Source organism: Sinocyclocheilus rhinocerous, unplaced genomic scaffold (genome assembly GCF_001515625.1).
Source record: "Sinocyclocheilus rhinocerous isolate Xijiao unplaced genomic scaffold, SAMN03320098_v1.1 scaffold111, whole genome shotgun sequence".
NCBI lineage: Eukaryota > Metazoa > Chordata > Actinopteri > Cypriniformes > Cyprinidae > Sinocyclocheilus > Sinocyclocheilus rhinocerous.
This window is the reverse complement of record NW_015642811.1, coordinates 441,600-466,375: the sequence shown is the minus strand read 5'-3', so window position 1 is coordinate 466,375 and position 24,776 is coordinate 441,600. Positions and strand designations below refer to the sequence as shown.

The 24,776-nt window shown below is 37.0% G+C and overlaps 1 protein-coding gene across 12 annotated transcripts in view; it reads right to left on the bottom strand.

The window, feature by feature from the left end:
• LOC107756462 (rap guanine nucleotide exchange factor 2-like) overlaps window positions 1-24,776 on the bottom strand; it is a 119,514-nt gene that overhangs the window by 21,215 nt on the left and 73,523 nt on the right. For 11 of the 12 annotated variants that reach the window (XM_016573580.1, XM_016573567.1, XM_016573574.1 and 8 more), the window contains 5 exons: window positions 8,884-9,015; window positions 4,134-4,311; window positions 2,442-2,578; window positions 1,568-1,726; window positions 690-842 (listed from right to left, as the gene is read on the bottom strand). In XM_016573580.1, the coding sequence (XP_016429066.1) occupies window positions 690-842; window positions 1,568-1,726; window positions 2,442-2,578; window positions 4,134-4,311; window positions 8,884-9,015 (759 nt within the window). Of the gene's footprint in view, window positions 1-689; window positions 843-1,567; window positions 1,727-2,441; window positions 2,579-4,133; window positions 4,312-8,883; window positions 9,016-15,866; window positions 16,071-24,776 lie in introns of those variants that run through there. The other variant, XM_016573578.1, reaches the window with a different exon arrangement.

Genomic DNA, 24,776 nt, shown 5'->3' with positions numbered 1-24,776 from the left:
TTATAACCAATCACACACAATTATGCTGAGCTTTTGAATGCAATGGCCAATCAGAGGCGTTCAGATGAGTCATCGCTGAAACAGCGGAGTTCTATTGTTCAGCGCGCGCTGACTGAATTCTGACTCGCGAGTTCTCTCATCATAAACAACAAAGTGCAAATGTACCTGAGATGTAAGTATAAGAGATTTATTCATCATACAGTGTAGATTTACTGATTATAACGAGTGTGTTTTTAAAGTGCATAAACTCGCGCTAGACTGAGCTTGTGATGATGTTCTTTGGTAATATAATGTTCTTTGCTCGTTTTCTGTAGCTGCTTTTTAATAACTGAGGAAATGTAAACATTATAATTAGTAACTTACGATGTTTCTATTAATTTTTTATCATGTTAAATACAAATTCAGTCATATTAAAAACGTTAGGCTGCTTTTAGCCATACGCTGGAGATGGTTCACTTTCCGGCAATGAAACTAAGTAAATAAGTAATTAAATAAATTAGCACGATAATATTGTGTATCGGCGATCTCACAGGCTGACGATAGGACGATATGAAAATTGAGCATATCGCCCAACACTAGTACATTTTCGTCATGAGACCAGGTAGCTTTTTTGTCACATTTCTGAACATTTCTTTACCTCTGGGTGTGAAAAACACAAACTTGTCACTTGTTCTGAGTTGGGTTCTCACCTTGATGACAATGTGTCCTTTTCTGGTGCCTGTGCGGTCAAGCTCACGGTGTTCCTTCACCATCACAATCTCACCCTCCTCTTCCACCTTCTGCATGTTTTTCTCCACTTGGTTAAGGATACAGCAGTAATCTTGCTGTGCTATGCAAACAAACTGACAGAGAGAAAACGAGAGCAAAAGTGAGCAAGCAGACACAAACCTAGAGGCGAAAATAAATCACTTTTAAGATGCAGCAGTATTTTCAAATGATTTCCCCATGATAATTACACCAGTGCACTGAAACAGAGACAAGATTTTCATTATTGCTAAATTTTTACTAATCACCCCTATTATTCTCATGCTTAATGAATGGGCAGGACCACATCACTTCTGCACTAAATGAGACATTGCAAACAGCTAAAATAGGTTGGCAGAGATGAGAGATATTCTTCTTCATTTTTTTATTTGATTGAAAAATCTATATAAGAAAATAAAGCCTTACATAATTTGCATTGAGATTATTTGTATTACAATTACAAGTAAATTCATTTAATGCAAAAAATATTTGTATTGCTATTAAAAATATAATTAATATTTCTCAAGTACAATCTGCATAAAGTTTATTGCATCAATACATTTAACTTTCTGGAGATAATTTTATTTTGTTAATACATTTTTTTTGGAGGGATATATATATATTTTTTGACACATTATAAGATGGTTTTGCCAAACTATATTCTTCACAGATCTGATAATCTCAGAATGCAATGTCACAATACAAAAATAGGCATAATTTTCTTTACACAATGAAACTATGCAATCAGATACAATGTGAAATTATATATATTTTTTTTGGCCGAAAATATGATTTTTTGGCAGATTCTGGAAGGTTGACTCACCTGGCAGTCATCCACCTTGGTCTTCATCACCCCTTTCATGTACTCTTTCTCCATGGTGGGGGACACACCGAAGCTGTTGCCCATGCACAGGATTTCCGTCCTGCCATCTGGGTGCGTCACCTCCACTGAGCCGTTCAGAATCACAGACCACGAGTCCAGCTACAACAAAAGGTACAATGACAAGTTAACAGTAACACAAAGTTTATTTTTAATGTTGCATTACAATTTAAATCACTGTCAGTTTGTATTATAAACCTTTGTGGTGAAATACAAAACCTGTGCACAAGGACCTAATTACTTGTTGCTTTTTCTTTTTTTTTTTTTTGAGCATTGATAACAGTGGAGAACATGTCATCACATTGAACTGTACAAGCCTCGAGCTCTGTCCTGCTTTCAATTATATGGATGCATTAGGGGGGAAAATGGCTCTTTTTGGCATGTCAATACTGAGATAAGGAGATAAGTGATTCCCGCTGTACCGCGGGCATCTTGTAATCTCAAGATGCTGAATGCTGGCATCCATTCAGGTTTAACAGTGCAGAAGCTGAATGGCTGATTGGCTGTGACGAAAGGGAGGCGAGGGATGGCAGTACGTGTAAGCAAAGCCACAGAATCAAGATTAGCATGAGACTGAAGTGAAAGCTGGTGAAAATTTTAAAGTGAATGACATAACATCAAAAAAGAGAGAGGATTAGGGTTAAAGAAAGAACTAAAATGGGATTAGTGTAAAAAGCTAGGCTAACAGCTATCGATGTAGAAAAAATGCAGTGTATGTACTATATGTAATAGGTCACCCCATATAGGTTAAATGTTAAACTGTGGCTTCATATAAATGTTAATGCAACTGGTTCATGTCTTGGTAAGTCTGACCAACCTCTTCGCCATCATTAAGGACGACTGTGCCGGCCCGTTCCACCACAGCGAACACCATGACAGCACAAAGCTCCCTCCTGACAGACATGGTCATGTTGGCAAAGGCCGGTAGCTGGTGCATGAACTCCAACAGTTGCTCTGAAGAAACAGGGTGAGAAACAAGAAGTGTAAGTCACATTTAAGACTAAGTGAGATGCATGAGAGTCTTTGAAAGTCTTTCATTGATATTTGTTATCTCTATCAGATGCAGTTTGTTCTTCCCACATGAAGAACGGAAAAACATTCTTTCCATGGCTATAAAAATAACAGCAACCAAGCATCAAATGCATTATTAATACGAAGCTATTTCTGAGAACCGGCTAATCCTGCTATGCAATATACAGGACATATTATACATGACAAAACCAAGAATGAAACAGAATATAATTTATTCAATTATAGACACTTCCCAGGGGGTTTTATTAAAACAAATAGTTTTATTATTATTTTTTTTATTTATTTTTGTTAAATTAAGTCAAATATAAAACTGTCATAGAACCATTTCATCATTTGTTTTTGCTACATTCCAAATGTATGTATTTTATATATTAGATTTTATTATTTTACTCTACCAGATGCTCAATTTTCAACAATGAAATGTAAAGTGAAAATATTAATGCATTTTACAAACCATGATAAACCAAGTTAAATTCGGAATAAGTAAAACAATGAGTAAAATAAACCACTTTAATATTTAGAAAGTGATTTTTTTCATTAATTGCTCACTTTATCACTTTTTAGCCAAATTACAACTTTCCCTCAGTTGTTGTCATTGAGATAAAATTCAAGACATGCAATGTGAAAAGAAAACCTGAGAAATAATCAATAAAATGCCATTTTCAGCACAGGAAGTTATTAAATACAATACATCATTTGGGATGTGGTAGAAATGACAGAAATACTGACAGAAAAATAACAATTCTACTCTGCTATATGTATATGTATAAACACTGTTGGACAATGGCAGCAGGCATATTAAATAAACTAATGAGAGTGTGAAAAGTGTGTTTCAATAACATTAAAGTCCAGAGGGCCAAAAGAGCTCATATAGAATCCATTTCCATATTTATGGCAAGTTTGCCTTTCTCATTTTGACAGCTTAGCCTGCCTGCAAGTGTGCTGGCCATTTCGAGGCATAGAACATGGTACATTTAACCTCTTGTGTTCCATTTATTGCAATGTAATCATTATTTTACAATCAATATGAATTACTGGAACCGGCCAGCAAGTTAATAGTTTTTCTTTCCATGCTCGACAGGCAAACCAAATCAAGTACTTGGCTTTAGCTAGTGTGACAGGGCTGCCCAAAGCCCGGAGTGGTTGAGTTGAGATCGAGCAGAGTGAAGACAAGAGAGTTTGCCTGTCTGGGTACTCGATGACCTGTGCTTGGCACGGCACCACTGAAGCGTAGCTGTGGATGCGGCTCAGCCAATCAAATTTTAATGCGCTCCGAGAGACTCGGCTGAGAGGGTGACCTAGAAAAAAAATAACACGTCTCCCCCTCATGCTTTTCTTTTGTAGTCTCCCTGACCTTTTGTTGCCTTGCTTTCCTGGTAAATTATTTCATCGCTTTCAAGAATCTCCTCTTTCTTCCTCAAGCAAACTCTGGTGTCTGAATCATGTTCTAGCGCGACGGTTTAAGCTAATCACTCACCTATGTCATCATCCGTTCGGTCTATGGGGTCTTTCTCCAGGCAGTCTCTGACAATGTCTCGACTCATGAGGGGATCTGAGGCACGTTCGATATCTTCCTCGTCGTCATCCTCCTCGGAGTCAACGGCCGTCTCGGGCAGGCCACTGAGGTCCATGTCGCCGGGCTCACTCTCGGTGGCCTGTGGGTCAGAAACCTTTGTTCAGTCAATCGTAGAAAGGCGTTTTGGACATTTTTTGTTTTAGATTTGTACGTCACTGTGGTGTTTCTTCTAAATTAATAGCATGAACCCTGGAGCTGGTCACACACTTAAAATCTAACATATTTCAGAAGCAAGAACCAAAAAAGACAAAATGATCAAGACTAGGATTCAAGGCTAAAGAAAACCAAGATGTTTTTCCATTAATTCTAAATGAAAAAGAAAATGGAAGCAGAGCACATGACTGCATGTACTACTGTATAACAACAATTCAAAGAAAGCAATAAAACAAACTAACCAAACACAGGTAACAAAAAATACATATTCTGGGTATTAAAATACAGAGGAATATGCTTGTGAAAATACAACCCAACTCCCACCCAGCACTGCGACATTGCCCAACTTGACTAGGTAGGCAACAAAAGAAACCCATCCCATTGTGTACACCACAATCTCCTATCGCAACCAACCCTGAGTCGCTCTCACCTGGTTGAGGAGCCCCAGCGATGCTCTATTCCTCCCTGAAACTGCCCACAATGACGCCTTGACCAAATGCTTGCAGAAGCTGGGTCCCAGCCGCATCTTTAGAGCTCAGGCTTCCAGCTACTTTTAATTTTTAAGCCCCTCGATCTGGGCTCACACAAACACATGTAATTTTGACTTGAATGACCTGTATTATTCATCAAATATTCAGACGGTGCTGAAAGCAGCCACTCAGAGGGTGAACTGGGCGGAGCGATGTGAGGCTGGACTCTTTTTTAGGGTGGGGATAGGGGAGTGGGGGAGGATGGTCATGTGGCAGGAGGCAAAATGCACTAATATAAAACAAGAGGGCTATCCATCACATAAGGATCCCTCTTAAAGAGGTCTAAACTACTTGTGAGAATAGATCACCTAAAAATAGCAATTCTGTCATGATTTACTGACCCTCATGTCAATCCACACCTGTATGACTTTCTTTATTCCCCAGAACACAAAAGGAGAAATGATGGAAAGTCTATTCATTGCAATTACAGTGAATTGGGAATAAAGTTTTTTGGATTTTTTTTTTTAATTAAAAAACAGCATACAAACATCAAAATAGTACCAAAAAGACATGTTTCAAGTTTTTTTTTAATCATATGTTTTAAGTTGTTATTCACTAAAATCTTGGGAAGTGAGTCTAATTCTTGAATTATTTTTCAATCAGATCTCTTTATGATTCAATTCACAAAACCAGCCTGAACAATTAATTCAATAATTGGACTGATCTAGTTCTCAAGTTGAATTCAATGACTCACTGTTCTGGTCACAGCAGTTAACAGTTCACTAAAAGTGATTACCAAATTAAATTCAAGAAAATAGCTTAACTTTTGAACTGTTCCTCACAAAAAAAACTACCAAAAAAAAAGTTTTATGGTGAGAGTTGCACAAAAGTCACATGAATAATTTTTTACATTATTTTGCTGCCATTTTTGAAGCATAGCAGCTCAATGTAATTGCACAAAAAAGAGCAACCAGCATACCTATTTCCTTTTGTGTTTAATGTAAGAAAGTCATGCAGGTTTGGAACAACTAGTAAATGAAGACAGAATTTCTATTTTGGGTCAATTGTTCCTTTATGGACATAAATCCTGCTGAAAACCTCCACGAGCTCTCAGATGCCTGATAACCCCGTAGCACACATCTGTCCCGGAGATCAGATTGGAGTTAAAACATGAACGCAGGTCTATGAGCAGTATTTACAAACTACAATGACAGACAATCTCAAATGCCGCAGGAAACCCCAGTATTCTGCTCTCAAATATTAATTAAATATGCATTCCCAAAGCAGTAAGTCACTGGTGCATGACGACTGAAATCTATGAGCTTAAACAACAGCAATCTTGTTGAGGATATGTATAAGTGACTGTTGATTAATGCGGTTTCAAGATCTTAAAATCAATACACTAAGCAGTCACCCATTACCTGAACCTTTTGGGATTTACATTACATCACATTTTCATCCTGACACCGTTAAGTTGATGACTCACTCCAGATCATTAAGTCTCTGGCAGATAGGCTGGAAGAAACCAAACGTATCACGCTCAAGTCACATCTTGATAAACCAACATTCAAAAAGTTTCACTGCTGTACTTTAACGAGAATCAAACACCACCAATGATGCAGGCAGAGTCGAGCTGGCTTCCCTTATGAAAACCATTTAACAGCTAATCAGTGTAGACAAACACAGGGGCTGTTAATACATTGTAGCCGATGAAGGAACTGATTTATCTTTCAAACTGCCATGTCTGGTGCGATCTATAGCACTGTTTGGGCGGCTAAGATGAGCGTGAAGGGAACATTAATTTTTTAGCAGGGCTATTCTTGGATCAATGCTTTCAAGCCTCCCTGAAGAACCTGTATCATTATTTATTCAAATGTAAAAAAAAAAAAGTGACCGCTTTGACAGCCACATTGAGGATATGGGCCATTACTCTTAACAAAAAGCACTGTAAGATACCCACATACAGTGGGGTCCAAAAGTGAGACCACTAGTGCTACTAAATGCTTCTGTTGTGTATTTTTGTGAGTAATTCTAAATTATCGATTTAATGCAGGGAAATATTAAATTAGAAAACTAACAAACTTCAGACAGTCTTTAAATGGAAAAAAAAAAAAAAGTCAAAAAGTATTTTTGCATTAAAACTTTAAGATTAATTTACATACACTATCGTTTAAAACTTTGGATACAATTTAAAACACACACACACACACACACACCTTTATTCAGCAAATAAATGATATTGTGTTAAACTTTTTATTCATCAAAGTTGCATGTTTTTCAAAATTCTATTTTAATTACTGATAATAATAATAGGAAATGTTTCCTGAGCAGCAGGTTAGATATTAGAATGATTTGTCAAAGAACATGTGAAACTGAAGACTGGAGTAAGGATAATTGGCTCAGGTTTAGTTATAGTGACAAATGTTTAGTGACAGAAGTGTTGGGTTTGATTGCCAGGGAGCATGCATACTGATAAAATATGTACCTTAAATGCACTTGAGTAAGATGATTTGGATAAAAGCATCTGCCAAATGAATGAAAGAAACGAATAAAGAGGGATGAAATTTGCATGCACATTAAAGAAATGGTTCAGTGTTGTTCCATATTTTATTTCAAATAAATGCTATTGAACTTTCTATTCATCAAAGAATCTAAAAAGCACAACTGTTTTTACCATTGATAATAATAAGCAATGTTCTTGAGCAGCAAATCTGCAAATTAGAATGATTTCTGAAGGATCATGTGACACTGGAGTAATGATGCAAAAAATTCAGCTTTGCCATCACAGGAATAAATTACATTTTAACATATATTTGAAAATTTTAATAGTAATTATTTTAAAATGCTCTTAAATTTTAACATTTTGCCAAATTATTACTGTTCTTACTGTATTTTAGATCCAATAAATGCAGCATAAATGCAATAAGACTCCAATCTTTTTATCAGTATTATATATATTATATATACATAACTTAACCATGTATGGTATGCATTATGTTCTAACCATGAAATAAATTTTTCCAAGTTAAGTTTTTATTACATGAAATTATACAAATCAAAACAGATTTTTGAAAAAATGTTGCCATATGCCATATATATATATATATAAGGGCTGGGCGATATTGGCAAAAATTCATATCTCTGTATTTTTTGGCTGATTTGCGTTATACGGTCTCGGTATTTTCATTTTTGTATTAAAAAAATCTGTATTTAATATATATATATATATTTCACTTACCGCCCAATGTTGTCCAACAAAACAATACATATTAAAGGCTATGAAAACAAATAAAGTGAATGTAACCATGTAAGCCTTTATATTATGTGCAAAAAAGGGTTAAAATCTCATTTCATTCTAACATTGTAACATTTCAATCTAAAAACAAAAATTAAGTTAAATTCACTTAACTAAAAATGAAAATAAATGAGAACAAAAGTGGTATCGGTACCGAATACTGAAATGTTGGTACCGTGACAACACTAACAGTTGTGTTAGGCTATTTTGATTATTACATCACAGTCACTTTACAGTCAGTGTTATCATAAAAATAGACTTACTTGTAGGTTTAAAATTCTACATGTCACATTTATTGTCCAACTACAAATATTTCAGCGACTGTTTGGCGCGCATGCGCGCTCGTTCACTGAAGTGTAGCGGAGAATCCCAAAGCCGACAGCTCATGCACTTCTGACAGAAAAATGGAAATATTTCCATGGATTTCTAACATTTACAGATGGAGAATATACCTGTGAAATGTAAGTTATGCATTCAGGAAGACAGCACATCTCAAACACATTAAACAGCGCAAGTAGCCTATGTCTCTGTCAGCGGCACATGCAGCCTTTCTGTCAGAGCATCTGACGGGCCGAGCCGCTTAAACTAATATGCAAAACAAAACTATAAACTATGTCTTACCAGTTTTTAATGGCCTTAATATGAAGCTTGTCACATGTTTATAACAAATTGGATTATGCACTTTATTGTCACAAAGCTGCTACTCCTACATTACCCAAAGAGTGTTTGGTACCTGGTAAATGTCCGACAGGCTGCTGCTCCCAGAATCACTGGTGATGCTACATCCTGAGTGGCTGGAGGAAACGTGTGTCACCTGGGGGTGAATCCCGTCTGCCAGGTGCAATCTGCTGAAGTCTGCAGGCAGCTGCATATGGAGACAAACAAACCGAGCGTCAGGATGTACATTTGACCATAATGATCCATATGCAACCTGCAATGCAGCTAATAACCATGACAGTTAATCAGTAATTTACCCAACTTTTTGATCATATATTTATGGCCTCAAAGCGAACAGATATAGACTAAAAGCAAAAAGTGCTGATTTGAACTTCATTGGACTTCCAAATGTCACAGATCGCAGTTTGTCTTTCCAGCTAAAGTTCAAAGTAATGTCCGTTTTGTGGAAAGCTGCAGTCCACTACGCTATCATTTATTCATCACACCTGCAGTCTGATGTTTCTGTTATGACTCCTCTCAAGGATTTTTTGGTGAAAGCAGGCCTCAGAGACATTCAATATTTTATTAGAGCTAAAACACAACCAGACAATATCTTAAACAGGGGCAATTTTCCCAATCCACAGTTTCATCAAATGCAACAAAATATCAGTCAGTTGAGTTACATTTAATACGGGGTTTCCCTATTTTCCTTCAACAGAATAGCACAGCTCATTTGCTAATGCTAATGAGTGTTGACAAGCAGTTTCTCACACAAAGCCATTCTATGACCTCAAAAGACTTGGAATATATAAGCCATACGAACAACTAAAAGCTTATATTTTCCACAGTCCTGTATATTTTCCGCAAGCCTGCCATTAAGTCGTTTACGTCATATACGTTGATTCCCAGAAGCTAAATTTGGACTGAAGCTGTAGAGAAAATGAAATTTCTAATTATATTTCTAATGCAAGACAGCCTTGGCACTGGAGAACTATCTTGGCTTACAGCAAGAACAAGGCTGGTTCATATCTACACAAAAACAATCATTAGGAAAACAAATACCTCATAATTAATGAAAGAAAGACACTGCATAGTCGAAGGCTACAAGATATGCATGTGGCATGTTTATTTCCTCTGGTTCAGTGTGAGCAAGCAGCTCTTTTTGTGGTGACGCTCTGTACATATTTGAAGGGGTGCGGTTGCAAGAGCAAAGTGTGCGTGTGTGGGGGCTTGTGCAAGAGGAAAGGCTCTGACAACAGCACTGAGATAAGGAGCTAAGAACCAATTTCAGCTAATATTATATTAGAGTGCACACAGCCACACGGCCACATTCCGATAAAGCTCTTTCAATCGGTACCTGATTGTGTCTGCGTGTGTGCTCGTGTGTGTATGTGTGTTCACGAGTGAAATTGCTTTTTTTGGGAGGCTATTGGATGTCTTCAGCCAGCTGTGGCTGAGTATAGCTTTCATACAAAATGCATCTGACCTAATTTCTACTCCCATAATCATATACATGCCGGAAATGCAGCCAATTCTCCCGGGAGACGGAGAGCTTGAACACAGAGAAAACAACCTTATAGATGGAATAGAAGCAGATAAGGAAAACTATATATTTGCAAGACACCATCTGCACCAATACTGGTGCGGTAACAGGGGGAATGGAGGCACAGTAGATGCCTGCTGTTTGGTGTGCTGTGAGGCTAAAGGTGTGTTAACACTAATGTGTTGATGAATATTCCTCCTCACATACGCAAATTCATTATTTTAATCTATTGCCATGGCAGTTCATCCATATTAATTAGGGCTATTTACATCTAAAAGCAGAGAGACAACATAAGAGGAAGGAAGAAAAAAATGAGAGACTGAGTGAGCGAAAAAAAAAAAAGAAAAAGAAAGAAAGAGCTAATAAAAAAGTAAAACACAGAACGAAATAAATACAAAAATGCACAACATAGCAAAGGAAAGAACAAAATATGGGACAACTGAATAAGAAATAAAAAAGACAAATAGCAAAGGACACAAATGAAGAAAAATGAAAATATTTACAATTAACAAAAAGGCAAAGGACAAAATGAAATGAAACAATATACAATACAAATAACAGTGAAAGACAAAGAATAAATTAAAAGAAAAAAATTGAGACGCAAATGCAGGACTGCAAGACAGACAGAGACAGAGAATGAATAACATAAACAAACAAACAAACAGGAGGAAAGCAAGACAAAAATAAACTAAAAAAGGACCATATAAAAAGAAAGCACAGAATGAACAAAAGAAAGAGAATGGAGAAAAACAAAATGAAAAAATGGAACAAACAAACGAACAAGAGTGAAAAAAAGAAAAACAAAAGACCATTAACGAAAAACAACAGAAAAACAGATTGTGACAGAATGAAAGACCAAAGAAAAATAAAAGAACAAACAAACAAAAGAGATCAAATGAATGAAAGACAAAAATAAACATGCAAGAGTACAAAAGAACATACAAACAAAAGAGAATGCAATAACAAGCATACAGACAGAAGGAAAAAACAAACAAACGAAGGACAGAAGCACAGAACAAAAGGAAGAACAAATGAAAGACAAAACAGAAGTTAGAAAAAAGAAAAGTGTACTTAATTAGGGTTCTTGAAGCACCAGTACACACTCAGACTGATGTGGTTCACTATACACTATCAGGTCAGCGGGTGCATCCAGCACTTAAAATAAAGGCGCTGTGATAGCAGCAAAGCGCCTCACTCTTCCCTCCACATCCCTTCGCTCGTGTTCCTCAAGGCTATTCCCTGAACAGTCCTGGATGGCCACAGAGCTGTCAGCTATGATACACACATCAGCTCTCCTCTCGCTTCCACTGCAGAAAGGAGCCATCAAAACCTCCAGCACGCCAGTAAATTCACTTCTCAGGAGTGTACATGGGCTTTCCTCCCTACTGTCATAGAAACGAGCAGGGAACAATGAAGCAGTTACCAGCTGACACTGAGCCATGCCATTTTTCAAGGTGTCTTTTTGTTTGTAAATGAGGGTGATTTGCACGTGATGCTTCCCACAGGAGTTTCAACTGCACAGTGTTTTACTGTTTTAGCAGCATCTTCATTACGATGACAAGAGCTTTCTACAGAAATACATGCACAACGTTTAAGAAAAGACAAATGTATTTTTGTTTGAAGTGAACAGTGACTGATATTTTTAAATGTTCTTTAGGTGCATCAAAGGAGAAAGATGGTGATAAACTGAGGAGAAATATGAAAGAAAACCTTGTTTTACGCCCATCACCTCATTTTCTGAACTGAAAAATCACAGAATGGATTTAAACATGGTAAAATGTTAAACTGTGCAAAGAGTATTATTAAATTAGCCAAAACAGTTAGCAGGGGAACTTTGTGCAACAACAACAGCTGTTCCAATTCTGCAGGAATCTCCAGATTTGTCCCTGTGGGTCGGCTTATGACTGAAGAAGAGAATAAAAGATTACAAAGTGTTCCAAGTCCTAAATATTACACAAATTATCAATGACATTTAATTTATCTTCCCAAAACTTTGTATGATCTTCTTATAAAATGCTTTACTTTCATAAATCTCATCGCCACAGGCAACACACAAATAGTATCTCCTTCCAAAGATACAACCTGCTAGCATACACAGTTCATTTTATGAGGTGGTTCATTGAGCAAGAAATGGAGCATTGAAGACTAATGAAGTTTATTCTCTAAGGTGGGGGTGGGAGATATACTGGTTAAAGCAGTATACAGAAAATTATATTTTACCCATATATTTGTAAATGTGAGTTTGCAGGCTGAACTGAATGTAACAAGGCTGTGTACTGCAAAAAAAAAAAAATTACTAGACAACGCATCTTTCCATTCAGTTATCCTCACATTAAATGACTCTTATGAACTGGTTAATCTAATGAATCATTCAAAAACACTCAGAAGGTACCAGTTTTGATCATTCTGATGGATCCTTCACAGCACAAACATATGACTCAACATTGAACTCGCTTACTGAACTGTAGGTTATCAGTACTTAGTTTCATTGCAATATACATGACTCTTATAAAAAAAATACGAAAAAAGAGAAATATAAGATTATCTATCTATCTATCTATCTATCTATCTACAGTATCTACAGGCAAAATTAATGAAAACTCAAATAAAAAAACTGACCAAAAATGTATAATTTATCATCAACATCCCAGCCCGTTTTGACTCTTTGGTATGCAAAGACATCATTTAGACAAAATGTCGGTAGCGACAGCAGTCGATATACATGTGTCATTAGCAATATCCTGCCTGCCTCCCGTGCCCACCCAGGGGTCCGCTCCTATCCTTTAAATGCCCTTTTCATGTCACTGTTGCACATAATAAAGACTTAACTCTCCTACCACACAATTTAGGGCAGGCCTCAGTCAATTAACCCAAGAGGCTTTTAGTCAAACAGCGCACAGGTCACAGACAGCACACTACACTCACAGGGGTCCCAAATATCACTCTTGTGATGCCTCTGGGGGAGTTTGTAAATAAATGAATGGGCCTAAGGTAACACTGACCTTTCACACTTATCTGTACGAATGCAAGGTTAATAAACGCTATAGGGTCACAGATTTAACTGGATCCTTGCTCTTTAAAATGTCAATGGGTCACAAGCAAATCCAAAAAAGAAACTGCAGTCTTAATGACCTACATAGCCAGACAAGAGTGCTACCAAAAATTGCTTTAGCTTATTTTTATGCACAATTGCATGCATACTTGTTTCGAACAAAGCCCCACTTGCCGTTAAGAATTTGAGGTGTGGATGTGTGAACCTGTAGCTTATATGCGTGTGATGAGCTCATGTCTGTCAAAGCAAAAGGTGTGACATTATAAAAAAGGGTTGACGCTGGAGGACTCAAAGCTGCAAACCTATCCCATAAGCCTCAGCATCGCTCTGGGACCTCTCGCTTTCCTGAGCTGAGAGGATCAAAAGATTAAAGAGCTTCGGCTGGGCGTCAGATTAAACAGGACCGATATTCTCACAAACACATGCCAATATATTTACTACGCTAATGTAGGAATACAGCTAAGGAAAACGACTACTTCCTGATATTCAATGAAATAGTGTCCGCAATTAATCTCTTCAAGTACTGGTCTCCTTAAAGATGCAACTAAATGATGCTAAACAGCATGTGTCCAACTGGTCTTCAAGAGCTCTCTGCACACATTCTCACTGGAGCGAGAACTGGATTCTCACTTTTTTTGGCATAAAAACATTATTAAAAACTGAAGATTTTTGCAAAAAGAGGAAAGATGGTGAAATTATATTTGAAGAACTTTTGTACTGCAGTTGCAGCACAAACTATATGATTTTGTATAATTCCTGAAGCTCAACAGGTAGAGTATGATACTAGCAACACAAATGCATAAATTAATTAAAATTAAATATAAAATGCTTCAAATAATACTAAAAGGTCATGGTTTCGACAAAAATATTACGCAGTTTACAAAATTGATGATAAGAAAGGTTTCTTGTGCACCAAATCAACATGTTAGAATGATTTCTGTATTATCATGTGACATTAAATACTGGAGTAATGGCTGCTGAAAATTCAGTTTTGCCATCACAAAAATATATTATATTTTAAAATATATTCAAATAGATTTTTTTTTTTTACCGTTTTGCAATATTACAGTTTTACTGTTTTATCTATCACATAAATGCAGCCTTGGTGAGCAAAAAATACTTATTTTATTAAAAAAGTCTTACCAACATCAAACTTTTGAATATTAATACGTAATAAGGAACAAAAAAATGTTACTCGTGTAAACAGCAAACATAAGTATGAGGGAGGAGGAGATGTAGAAAAATAAATGGGAGAAATCAAAATGCTCAATATGGTGGAAAACCTGCCTTAAAGTATATATATATATATATATATATATATATAAAAAAATCTAGATAGATAATAGCTGCCCAGTGGAGTTATCAAGATGGCCACCGAGTGAACTAGCAAGCCTTAAAGGGAAAATAAGGTTATAAAAACATAATTCGGTTCCGACATCTGATTGGTCAATTAATTTTTCTAGTTGTGCTCAAGCCTTCATACTCTGACGAGAAACACTTGTTCACAGTATCACTGCAGCTTGCACAGTGAATTGTTGTATTTGTTGCATAGCAACACTGTTATGTCAGGATCTGTAAAGACGTTCGAACACCAGCACATGTTTTCAGGGCTTGCACAAGGCCAAACGAACACTAGCACATTATTGCTGACAGAAGATCAATTCATTTACAGCTAAAAGTGCTCATCATTCCACTCAGCAGTCCGGCGCTGATCGCTTTCCGATGCCGCCCGTGTGCAAACACCACCGAACGTGATCACTCACTCGCATACACACACACGTTTGTGAACAAGCACTGAGGCATTCAAAGATGCATTCGGTCACAAGTGGCTTTATGAAACGCAACATATATTGAGCTGACAGCATCGTTCAGCTATGTCATAACTCCTCCCACACACAAACGCTCACACGCATTCATCATAAAGTCATTTAAATCAAATTTTTACTGATTCCCAAGAGCTGTGACAAGCCAAACGCGATCTTGGCCATTTCATCATCCAGTACACACACGTCTGAGCGTGTGCGGGGTGACGGGGGGCGGTGTGCACATGGCCGCCTTCACACACTGACACACACTGCACTAGCAGCGGATGAATGAGGTCGTGGCACTCAACAGCCTCTCGTAATACAAGATTCCACAGAATCGAGCGATAAAACAGAGCATTACACCAGACTTGCATGAAATGTCAATTACAACGGATCTGCATATATGCAATTAACCCTTTAAATTGCAAAAACAAGCTATGAATTCACAGAAATGCTGTTTGAGATACAGAAATATGCCTTTTAAAATCATATAAATCTCATTTAGCTCTCTGCAATGAAAGCAATATTAGACATCCAATGCATCTAACGCTGTTCCCGTCCATCCTGATTATGTTTGGCACATCAGGCTAATCTGATGAGCAAAAGCTGGTAGTATTTTGAGGAGGAGAGAGAGCTTGCAATGTAGGGTTGATACTTACGGGGCTTTTATCAGCCTGGCTGGAGACTCCATGGCCGCCACCACTAACTAATGGCTTCATAATGGAGGTGCAGAGACAGGGCGAAATTTAAGCATCCTGCTGATTCCCACTAATCTTTCCCTCTCTCCCCCCTCCAGTGAGTCTTCCCCTGTCTCCCGTTTTTCTCCCCGCTCCTGCAGGGGAGAAGAGGAGAATCTTTCCCGGGGAAGGAGGGGGAGAGAGTATGTTCGCCGGAGATGATGCTCTGGATTCGAACAACACGGTTCCCACTCCAAGAAAATAAAAAATCAACGTTTTTCCTTGTCAGGTGCACACAGCATCTGTCTGTCCACTGGGTCCACACAAAAAAAAGAAGAAAGGAGAAACACAGTGCAAAAGGATGAGAAATCCAAGAAGGGATGTGCAAAAACCGAATCCTCCGTTTCAGGTAATTAGGTAAGACTCTCCCACCAGTGACGTCCAATGCCGATCGATAGCGTTGTAAAAAATGAGGGAAAAAAAGGCAAAAATGGCTGACAGCACTTTCACTGCCTCTCCATCCTCTGTCTCTCTCGTCTCCACGTGAATGGCTTTATGCACCATTAGCCAAGGCTGTGACCAGAAAACCAACCTCACGCATCCAGGCTGTCTTTGTTAAACACTCTCGGTTCATTTGTGTCTAAAGTAGGGGGTGTGTGAGTGTGTAAGAGAGAGAGAGAGAGTGTGTGTGTGTGTGTGTGTGTGTGTGTGTGTGTGTGTGTGAGTGGAGGGGGAGGAAGAGAGGGGGCTTTGAATAGGAACCTCCTCCCTCCCTCACTGATGTTAAAAGAGCGCCGCTGGTGCCTGCTATACTACACGCATACAACACACATATGGGTAGTTGATGCATAACATGGTTAATCATCTTCAGGGTTAATGTTTATATGTATGCATAAGGGAAAGTTAGATTCTGTAAATGCTTATTTCTTTTAAATCATCTTTTTGCCTTTTTAAACAGCCTATGAAATCAAAAACGAAGTTGTGGATTTTAGTTCATGTCTGTTAGGCCATTTTTATGTTATTTCACTCTGATAAGCTAACAAAATTCACTTTGTGGAGACTTACCGATGTAAAATTTAGAGTGTTTTTCTCAGTTGTATAAACTGAAAATATTGATGACATCATCTTGCACTCCAATTTTTTTTGTCCAATTGCATGCTCTCCGCAATAAGAATGCAGCTAAAGCTTACTGGTTATTTAAATAAAAAAAATGACACTCTTTTTGACATGTCTGACGAAAACTTCCATTTTCACTGGGAAATGTAAATATTTCATGGGCTTTTTAATATTCATAAAGGTATGAGTACATTATGTGTAGTTTCTCAGTTAATTTGAGCTTAATCTCATTACGGTAATTTTCCATATAATTGATTATAATGTTTATTTTTTTAAATTATATTATTAATATTTGTATTGTAATTATTAGTTAAAATACTGTATTTGTTTATTCATACATATATACTTTACGTAATATAAATTTAATAAATGCATCTACCAAATGGCATTTATATATATATATATATATATATATATATATACACACACACACATACACACCCAAAATATTAATATGTTTTAGATGGAACATTAAAGGAATAGTTCACCCAAAAATGTATGTATATGGGTAATTCACGTTAAATACTAAGTTGACCGTCCTGCTTAAAGGGATAGTTCACCCAAAAATCATGTCATTCCAAACCTGTATGAGTTTCTTTCTTATGTTGAACATAAAAGAAGACATTTTGAAGAAACAAAAATTGGTTGGTCCCTATTGACTTCCATAGTAGGAAAAGAAATACCATCAACTGTTTGATTACCAGCATTCTTTAAAATATCTTCTTTTATGTTCAACATAAGAAAGAAACTCATACAGGTTTGGAATGGGTGAGTAAGGGTGAGTAAATAATAATAAAATGTTCATTTTAGTGTGAACTGTCCCTTTAAGTAGGACGGTCAACTTAGTATTTAACGTGAATTACCCATATACATACACATACACACACTCACACAGACACTGCAAGAGAACAAGAGAGTACTAATGAGAAAATGAGAATAAAAGAACATGCAATGGGTGAGGTGCAGATATGGAAATAAGAGAGGATGAGAGAGAGTTGAATGGTGGTTGTGGGGGGGGGGGCAGAGAGGGCTGGAAAGACAAGAGAAATGAAGGATGAGCACAGTTAGCCCAGCGAGAGTAATGTCATTATCACGCTCCCCTCCGCTCACCACCAGGGCTGCAGGCAGTTGGCATGGCAACCGTGGAGGAGAGCCATTTCCTGGTTGGTTTGGGCGGGAGAGTGTGAGCGAAGGCTGGAGAGGAAGAAAAAGAGACAGAGAGACGGAGAGATGGAAGATGAGAGCAGACGACAGAAGCGCAGAGCACATGGCTCTCTGACATCCTCTGTGTTACTATGACAACGCTGCCAATTCACTCCCCACCCCCACCAAACACACACGCTCCGGTTAACCCCTCTGGGCGACTGACAGCCCCGCCCACACACGACCCTTTAGCTTTGTGATGACGGAAGTGAGCTCACCCCTCCCACATTCTCTCTCACACACACACACACACTCTTTCCTGAAGGTCCATCTCTCTTTCTGTCTATCAAAATAAAGACGTACAGTAAATGTTATCATTCAATCAATCAGTCATCTGTCCATCCGGTATAAAGCACTCATTGTTTCACTCATTGTTGAGAGGTGAGACGTGATATCTAGCTGTGCCCTGGACTGACACTATATGATAATAAGAATTTGAATAACAAAGAAAAATATGAACAATGCATCAAGCAGGTCAATAGGCCAACAGACAGCCAATCAGATGACTTATGCAAATATCCATATATGATGCTAATGGAAAAGGCAAATATGTCAATATGGCGTAAATACAAATGTATAAATAATAGTAAAAGTATAGTAACAATAACCTTTATAGTAAAAATAAAGGTTAAAAAAATAATAAACCTAATAGTAAAAAAAATACTGAGTCTTGATAAAAAAAAAAAACATTAAAAGGAATAAATGCTCAAGAAAATATATTTTCATTAAAATGTGTGTTGTTAGTGGCTGCATCAAAGGCTTTATACCAATTTAATATAATGAAATGCTAATTATATGCAAAAAAGTGATAAAGGCTTTTAGTGTTACGCTTAGACATAAACGTTTCGCTACCGTATCAAATAGAAACAGCCAGCTTGCACGTTTGTGCTTACAGAGGCGATGTGGGCGTGAAGATACAGATTGAAATTTTGGACGGCTTCCAGCTATGCACAGGGATCAAAACAACCCCCTGATGACATCATCCCCGATGATGTAATGCCTGACAAAAACAAGCTCAGGAGCTGCCACGTCCCGTCGTTAGAGTAACCACCAATCATCGTAGGAAAACAGAGCGTCATTACGTCACTGTGGTAACAGGGTCACATCAAGGGACGGCTCAGCATCACCCAGAGTGCAATTCAGGAACAATAGATGCTCATTATGGAAAGGTTGATAGTGGGTCAAGCAGCCTCCGCTTCATGTGAAACAACAAAGAGCGTCCATGTCCATGAAGACAGAATAAATATGTTTGAAGAATGAAGTGAGCAAATAGGTTTTAGATTAAGGCACATTATAATCCAGCTGTTTAGTTATCAACTAATATAGATTTTAAAAAAGGCTAACACATACAGATATCTAGAGATCAAAGTCTTGAATAAAATACAATTTAATGATAGCAAATAAGATGCTGAAATGCTGAAATTCCTAGGGGAAAAACACATTTTGTAAAAAAAAAAAAAATCTATATTTTTCTTTTAATTTCCGCTCATTTTAATTTAACTTCATGTACTAAAATAACACTAAAACTGAAATAAAAATTAATAAACACTATACAGACATAAAAAAATGCAAAAAAGAGACAAACTACTAAGAATGACAAATTATAATTAAAATGAAAATGGAAAATATACTGATTCAAAATATTAATAAAAATGACAATAAATAACACTAAAATACAACAATAATTACAATAATATCTCAATGATACAATAATGTATGTTTTTTTTTTAGAAATAAGAAAAAAAACTATAAAAACTGGTTAAAAATATATTATTAATAATAATAATAATAATAATAGAAAAAAAACACATTATCCATTAGGAAAGCAGTCAATAGACTTTGGAGATAACACAATGGAGCTGTTGCTGATTATTTTAAAATGACCAATTATCGGTGGATTAACTGACTATTACTAGTTATGTCATCCAAGTTCCATCAAATGACAGTTGTTATAGTTTCAAATCGATAGTACTTTGTTTAGCATAAGGCCAATCAAAGCGCAATACACCAAGACATGCAATAATATGAAACGGTGTATGGTGTATTAACTTTATTGATGTAAGTTTTGATCAATGAATCAATCCATCAAAAAAAAGGAAAACCCAGCAGTTTTGTGAACTGATGATGTAGGCAAAATATATCATGCTTCTTACAAAGCTCTGAGAGGCTTTTCAGAATACAAATCGAGATATTAGTTCCTTTTGAAAAGCTACTGTTATCCCTCTACTGCTGAAAACAGCACAACTGTCAAAGATCCCTCTCCAACCTATACACAAGGGAGCCGGGATGCAGAGGAAATGAGAGGAAGTGGGAGAGAGAGAGAAAGAAAGACACAGACAAGGAGAGAGAGAGACAGACAGATAGGATTAACATCGACTGAAGCTCTTCCGGATCATTCCTTTCATGCCAAACCTTTTCAAAATTTGAGTACAGTAGGGCTAGACTGCACTCATTCTCCAGAAGGATAGACCACAGCTACAGTGTGACAATGAAGAAAGCTCATTGCTACTCTGACAAGCAAATGCAAACACTCATTTTTGTTGTGACATCTAATATAGTATAAGTATAACATATGCTAATAAATAAGGCTGAGTGGTCTATACCAGGTAAAATTCATTGTTCATACTGTGGTACATACAGTAGGTATGGTAAGATTCACTAATTTGCATTGGTGCATCGGCATAAAAGTTAATGATGCGATGCACTGATTTAAAAAAAAGTGTGCATTGGACATTTACATTTACATTTAGTCATCTAGCAGACGCTTTTATCAGAATTATTAGACACATTAAAGATTATATTTAATTGGACACATCAGATACGTTGGCATTTGTATCGCGATGCATCGATCTAACATATTTGCATCGGTAAAAAAAAACATAAATCATAATACGGGTGAATTGTATCGCATTGCATCGGTTGCAGCTTCATATGTATCTTTAATGTATCGTATTGTTGACTATGCATCGAGATGCGTATCACATTGGAGAAGCACATCCCTAATATACAGTATATTTATTTGGCTAAAGTAGGCCGGATTTCTTTACCTTATTTACACATGAACATGGTGAAGAAACGTGTGTGACAAAAACAAAAGGCAAAATGTGTCCCAAACAAGTCAAGACCAGGAAGAACTTGTTATTCTTTTGATTTAAAATCATGCACAACATGATTAGAATCTGTTTTTGATCCGTGTCCATTAAATTGCCCCCAAAAAATCTAATTAGATGACATACTATTTGCAAATGATTCAATTTACACTATAATATAATATAAATCACAAACATATAAACCATTACAAAAACAAAATAATTACCATCATCTATCCAATTATTCTCCAAATCGCTTATCCTCTATAGGGTCGCGGGCAAATAATTATATTCTGATATAAATATTGCTTTCATGATATATAATTATTCATACTGTGATATAAGACCCAGTCCAACTAACAACTCAATTAACCTGTTTCATTCCCTTACAATGTCTATAGTGATGCTTAGTTCATGGAGTAATCTTCTAAATGACTTGCACAGTAATTAACATGCAGCGTTAGGGCTGGTTAAGACTGTAGACAGAGAACACCATATGCATAACAATAAGGACCACTGCCTTTATACTACGAGAAGGAGAGCAACTTCAAATGACCTATATGTTATTAAAGCAATAAACCAAGACAGGCCATGCATTAACAATGGGTTAAAGGGTGACGTTGGGCAGGACAAAGTAGTTCCAAACAGCAAAAGACACCAATGATCAACATAACTTGATCAATTAATGTTCATTTTTTACAATAAACAACTTTTCAATTCAGTAATACAATCCATTAGCCTGTTAGTTAACCGCATGCCGTTTATGGTTGCTTTTTTGCTAAACAACATGATGCATTGAAATTATGATGTATATCAGCTATTAAAAAGGATTATCTACACTGTGAAGAGATTCCATAAAAAAATGCAGATAGTGGCTAGCCTCTAGTGTTTGTCAACCATAGTTAATCAAATTAACTATTATTTGGCAGAATCATTTTTTTTTTTTCAAGCAGTTGACATGTTTTGAATGTGTAAAAGTCCAAAATGCATTAAAACATTTTTAGAAGTCGTTCCATCCCAATTATAGCTGTGTAGCTTATTGACCAAAGGCAAGTGTGTGTTTTTTATCTTAGCATGTGGCTAAGCAGAGCTGATATGTCTTGGAGGGATACGTTTAGCATGAGACTAATTAAAGATCAATGCTACAGACAACAAAGGTGTTCAATCTTGTGGAGGAAGAGAAAGTGCCTTGACTAGCTCATGAGTGCCACTTGATTCTCATATCATCCATGTTTCACTAGTGCACTTTCAATCCTGGATGCTTCCTGTCAAAACACAGATGCAGGAAGAGGATTTCCTACTAGAGCGAGAGAGCTGAAGTGACTTTCTTAAAGAAATAATGCAGGAGGAAGAGTTGGTGGTCTAATAACAATGGTGAAGTGAGATGCGGCTTTCTGGTAATTGTGAAGGTGCGGAGGGTCAACGTAACAGCACCCAAAGAAGGAAGTGTGTGTTTTCCCCCTCTTCCAGAAGTAGAGCAACTGCATTCTGATGTGTGATTACTACAACATACACATATAAAAACTATGGCTCATATATGTATTATTCATATTTTCTGCATATGTAATCAGTCCGTTTTAAATAAAACACTGAGTGGAAGAATCTCATCTAAATAATGAGTTACTTTCTGTAAACATGTCAACATTAAAAAATACATAACTATAGAAATTGTGGGATGGGAATAAAAATAAAAAAAAGAACGATTCTGGTTCAGATTCGAATCCATGAATGATTCTTTTGGTCAGGTAGAGAAAGTACTCTACATGTAAGAAAGAAAAAGTAAAAAAATTATGTGCAGTTCGGTTATTAAGTGAATAATCACTTCAACTGATTCAGTGAGTCTGGTTTGAACCATTGAGGACTGGTTCAAACCGATAACTCATGATCTTGAGACTGATTAATGAGAAATCAATTAATTTGTTGACCAATCAGAGTCTACTGGTTGTGTTGCATGTCTGTTGTTGTTGCATGCAACAAGCAAGGGTTAATGCCATAGGAAAGCAGGAAAAAGATTCAAGCCCCACTTTCAGAACTGAACATTACAAATATAATTTGTTTGACCCATATATGAATCCGAATATGAATCAGTTCTTGATTCACAACTCTAGCCATAACAGAGCCAGGCTGAAGCCATTTGCTTTGGAGAAAGGAAGTTCCAGGTGTAAAAGTTAAAGCATAAACCTAAAAGGTCACTGGATGGGACTTTACAGCACACTGGTTTAACTGTCAACCTCTATTACCATGTATGCATGGTAATCTACAACAAAACTGCTGAAGGACTGAATATGAGAGGAAAGAGGGATGAAAAGACAGCAAGATCAAAGGACGAGGAGGGCTGCAAGGTTTCTGCAAGGTACACTGCTCCTGGCTGATAGCCGTCCATCTGGACCCGACGCCCCGCTGTTATCATTTGAAACGTCCGTGTGGTTTAAACCATCAGCTCTATCATAACTGTCATAACAGCTATAACTGTCAACTGTCATTTATGCTAATGGACAGTTTAGCAGGGCAGAAATACAAATCATTTTCATTCTACAATGTCATGCTGTAAATATGAACAAAACAAGGCATGTTTAGTGATATTTCTTCACCACAATACATTTGTGACAGTATAAAACCCTGAGGGCCATAACAGATACAACCCTGTACAGTATATTCTAAGTCTTCTAAAGCCATACGATAGCTTTGCATGTTTGTGTGTGTGTGTTTATAGTGGTATAAATCTTTTTAAGTGCAGGCCTTTTGTGTCTCAGTGCCGCTGTATACTGCAGCAGCAGCCATCACTGAGGACAGCTCTAAAAATAGAGCAGACTCTTCACAAGAACACCTGACAAGACTCCCTCTCTCACTCTATTCCACTCTCTAACACACACGATCACACTTTTCATCTCTCAATCGCTTTGCTTCACTCCTCACTGAATCTAATTACCGCAAAACAAGTATCAGCTCAGCGGCAGCTAAGTCTACCCATCAGCAATCTTCATCAGGCCTAGGGCGTTAAATAACACGCTAAAACAGACACATATAAACACATTAACACACAAAATTCTTACATGCACACTTGTTTGTTTAAAAAGGGCTGAGCCTTGGTAGTGCAGCACTATTAAGCCTAGCTATGAAATCCTAAATTGCTGGCGTTGTTCTCAACTAGTGCAATTCTGTTCTGACAGGGTCATCGGGAAAATAAATGAATCAAACAAGGCAAAATACAACTTAAAGGGGTCATATGACGTTGCTAAAAAACAACATTATTTTGTGTATTTGGTGTAATGAAATGTGTTTATGCGGTTTAAGGTTAAAAAAACACATTATTTTCCACATACTGTACATTATTGTTTCTTCTCTATGCCCCTCCTTTCTGAAACGCGTCGATTTTTACAAAGCTCATCGTTCTGAAAAGCGAGGTGTGCTCTGATTGGCCAGCTATCCAGTGCGTTATGATTGGCCGAATACCTCAAGCGTGTGACGGAAATGTTACGCCCCT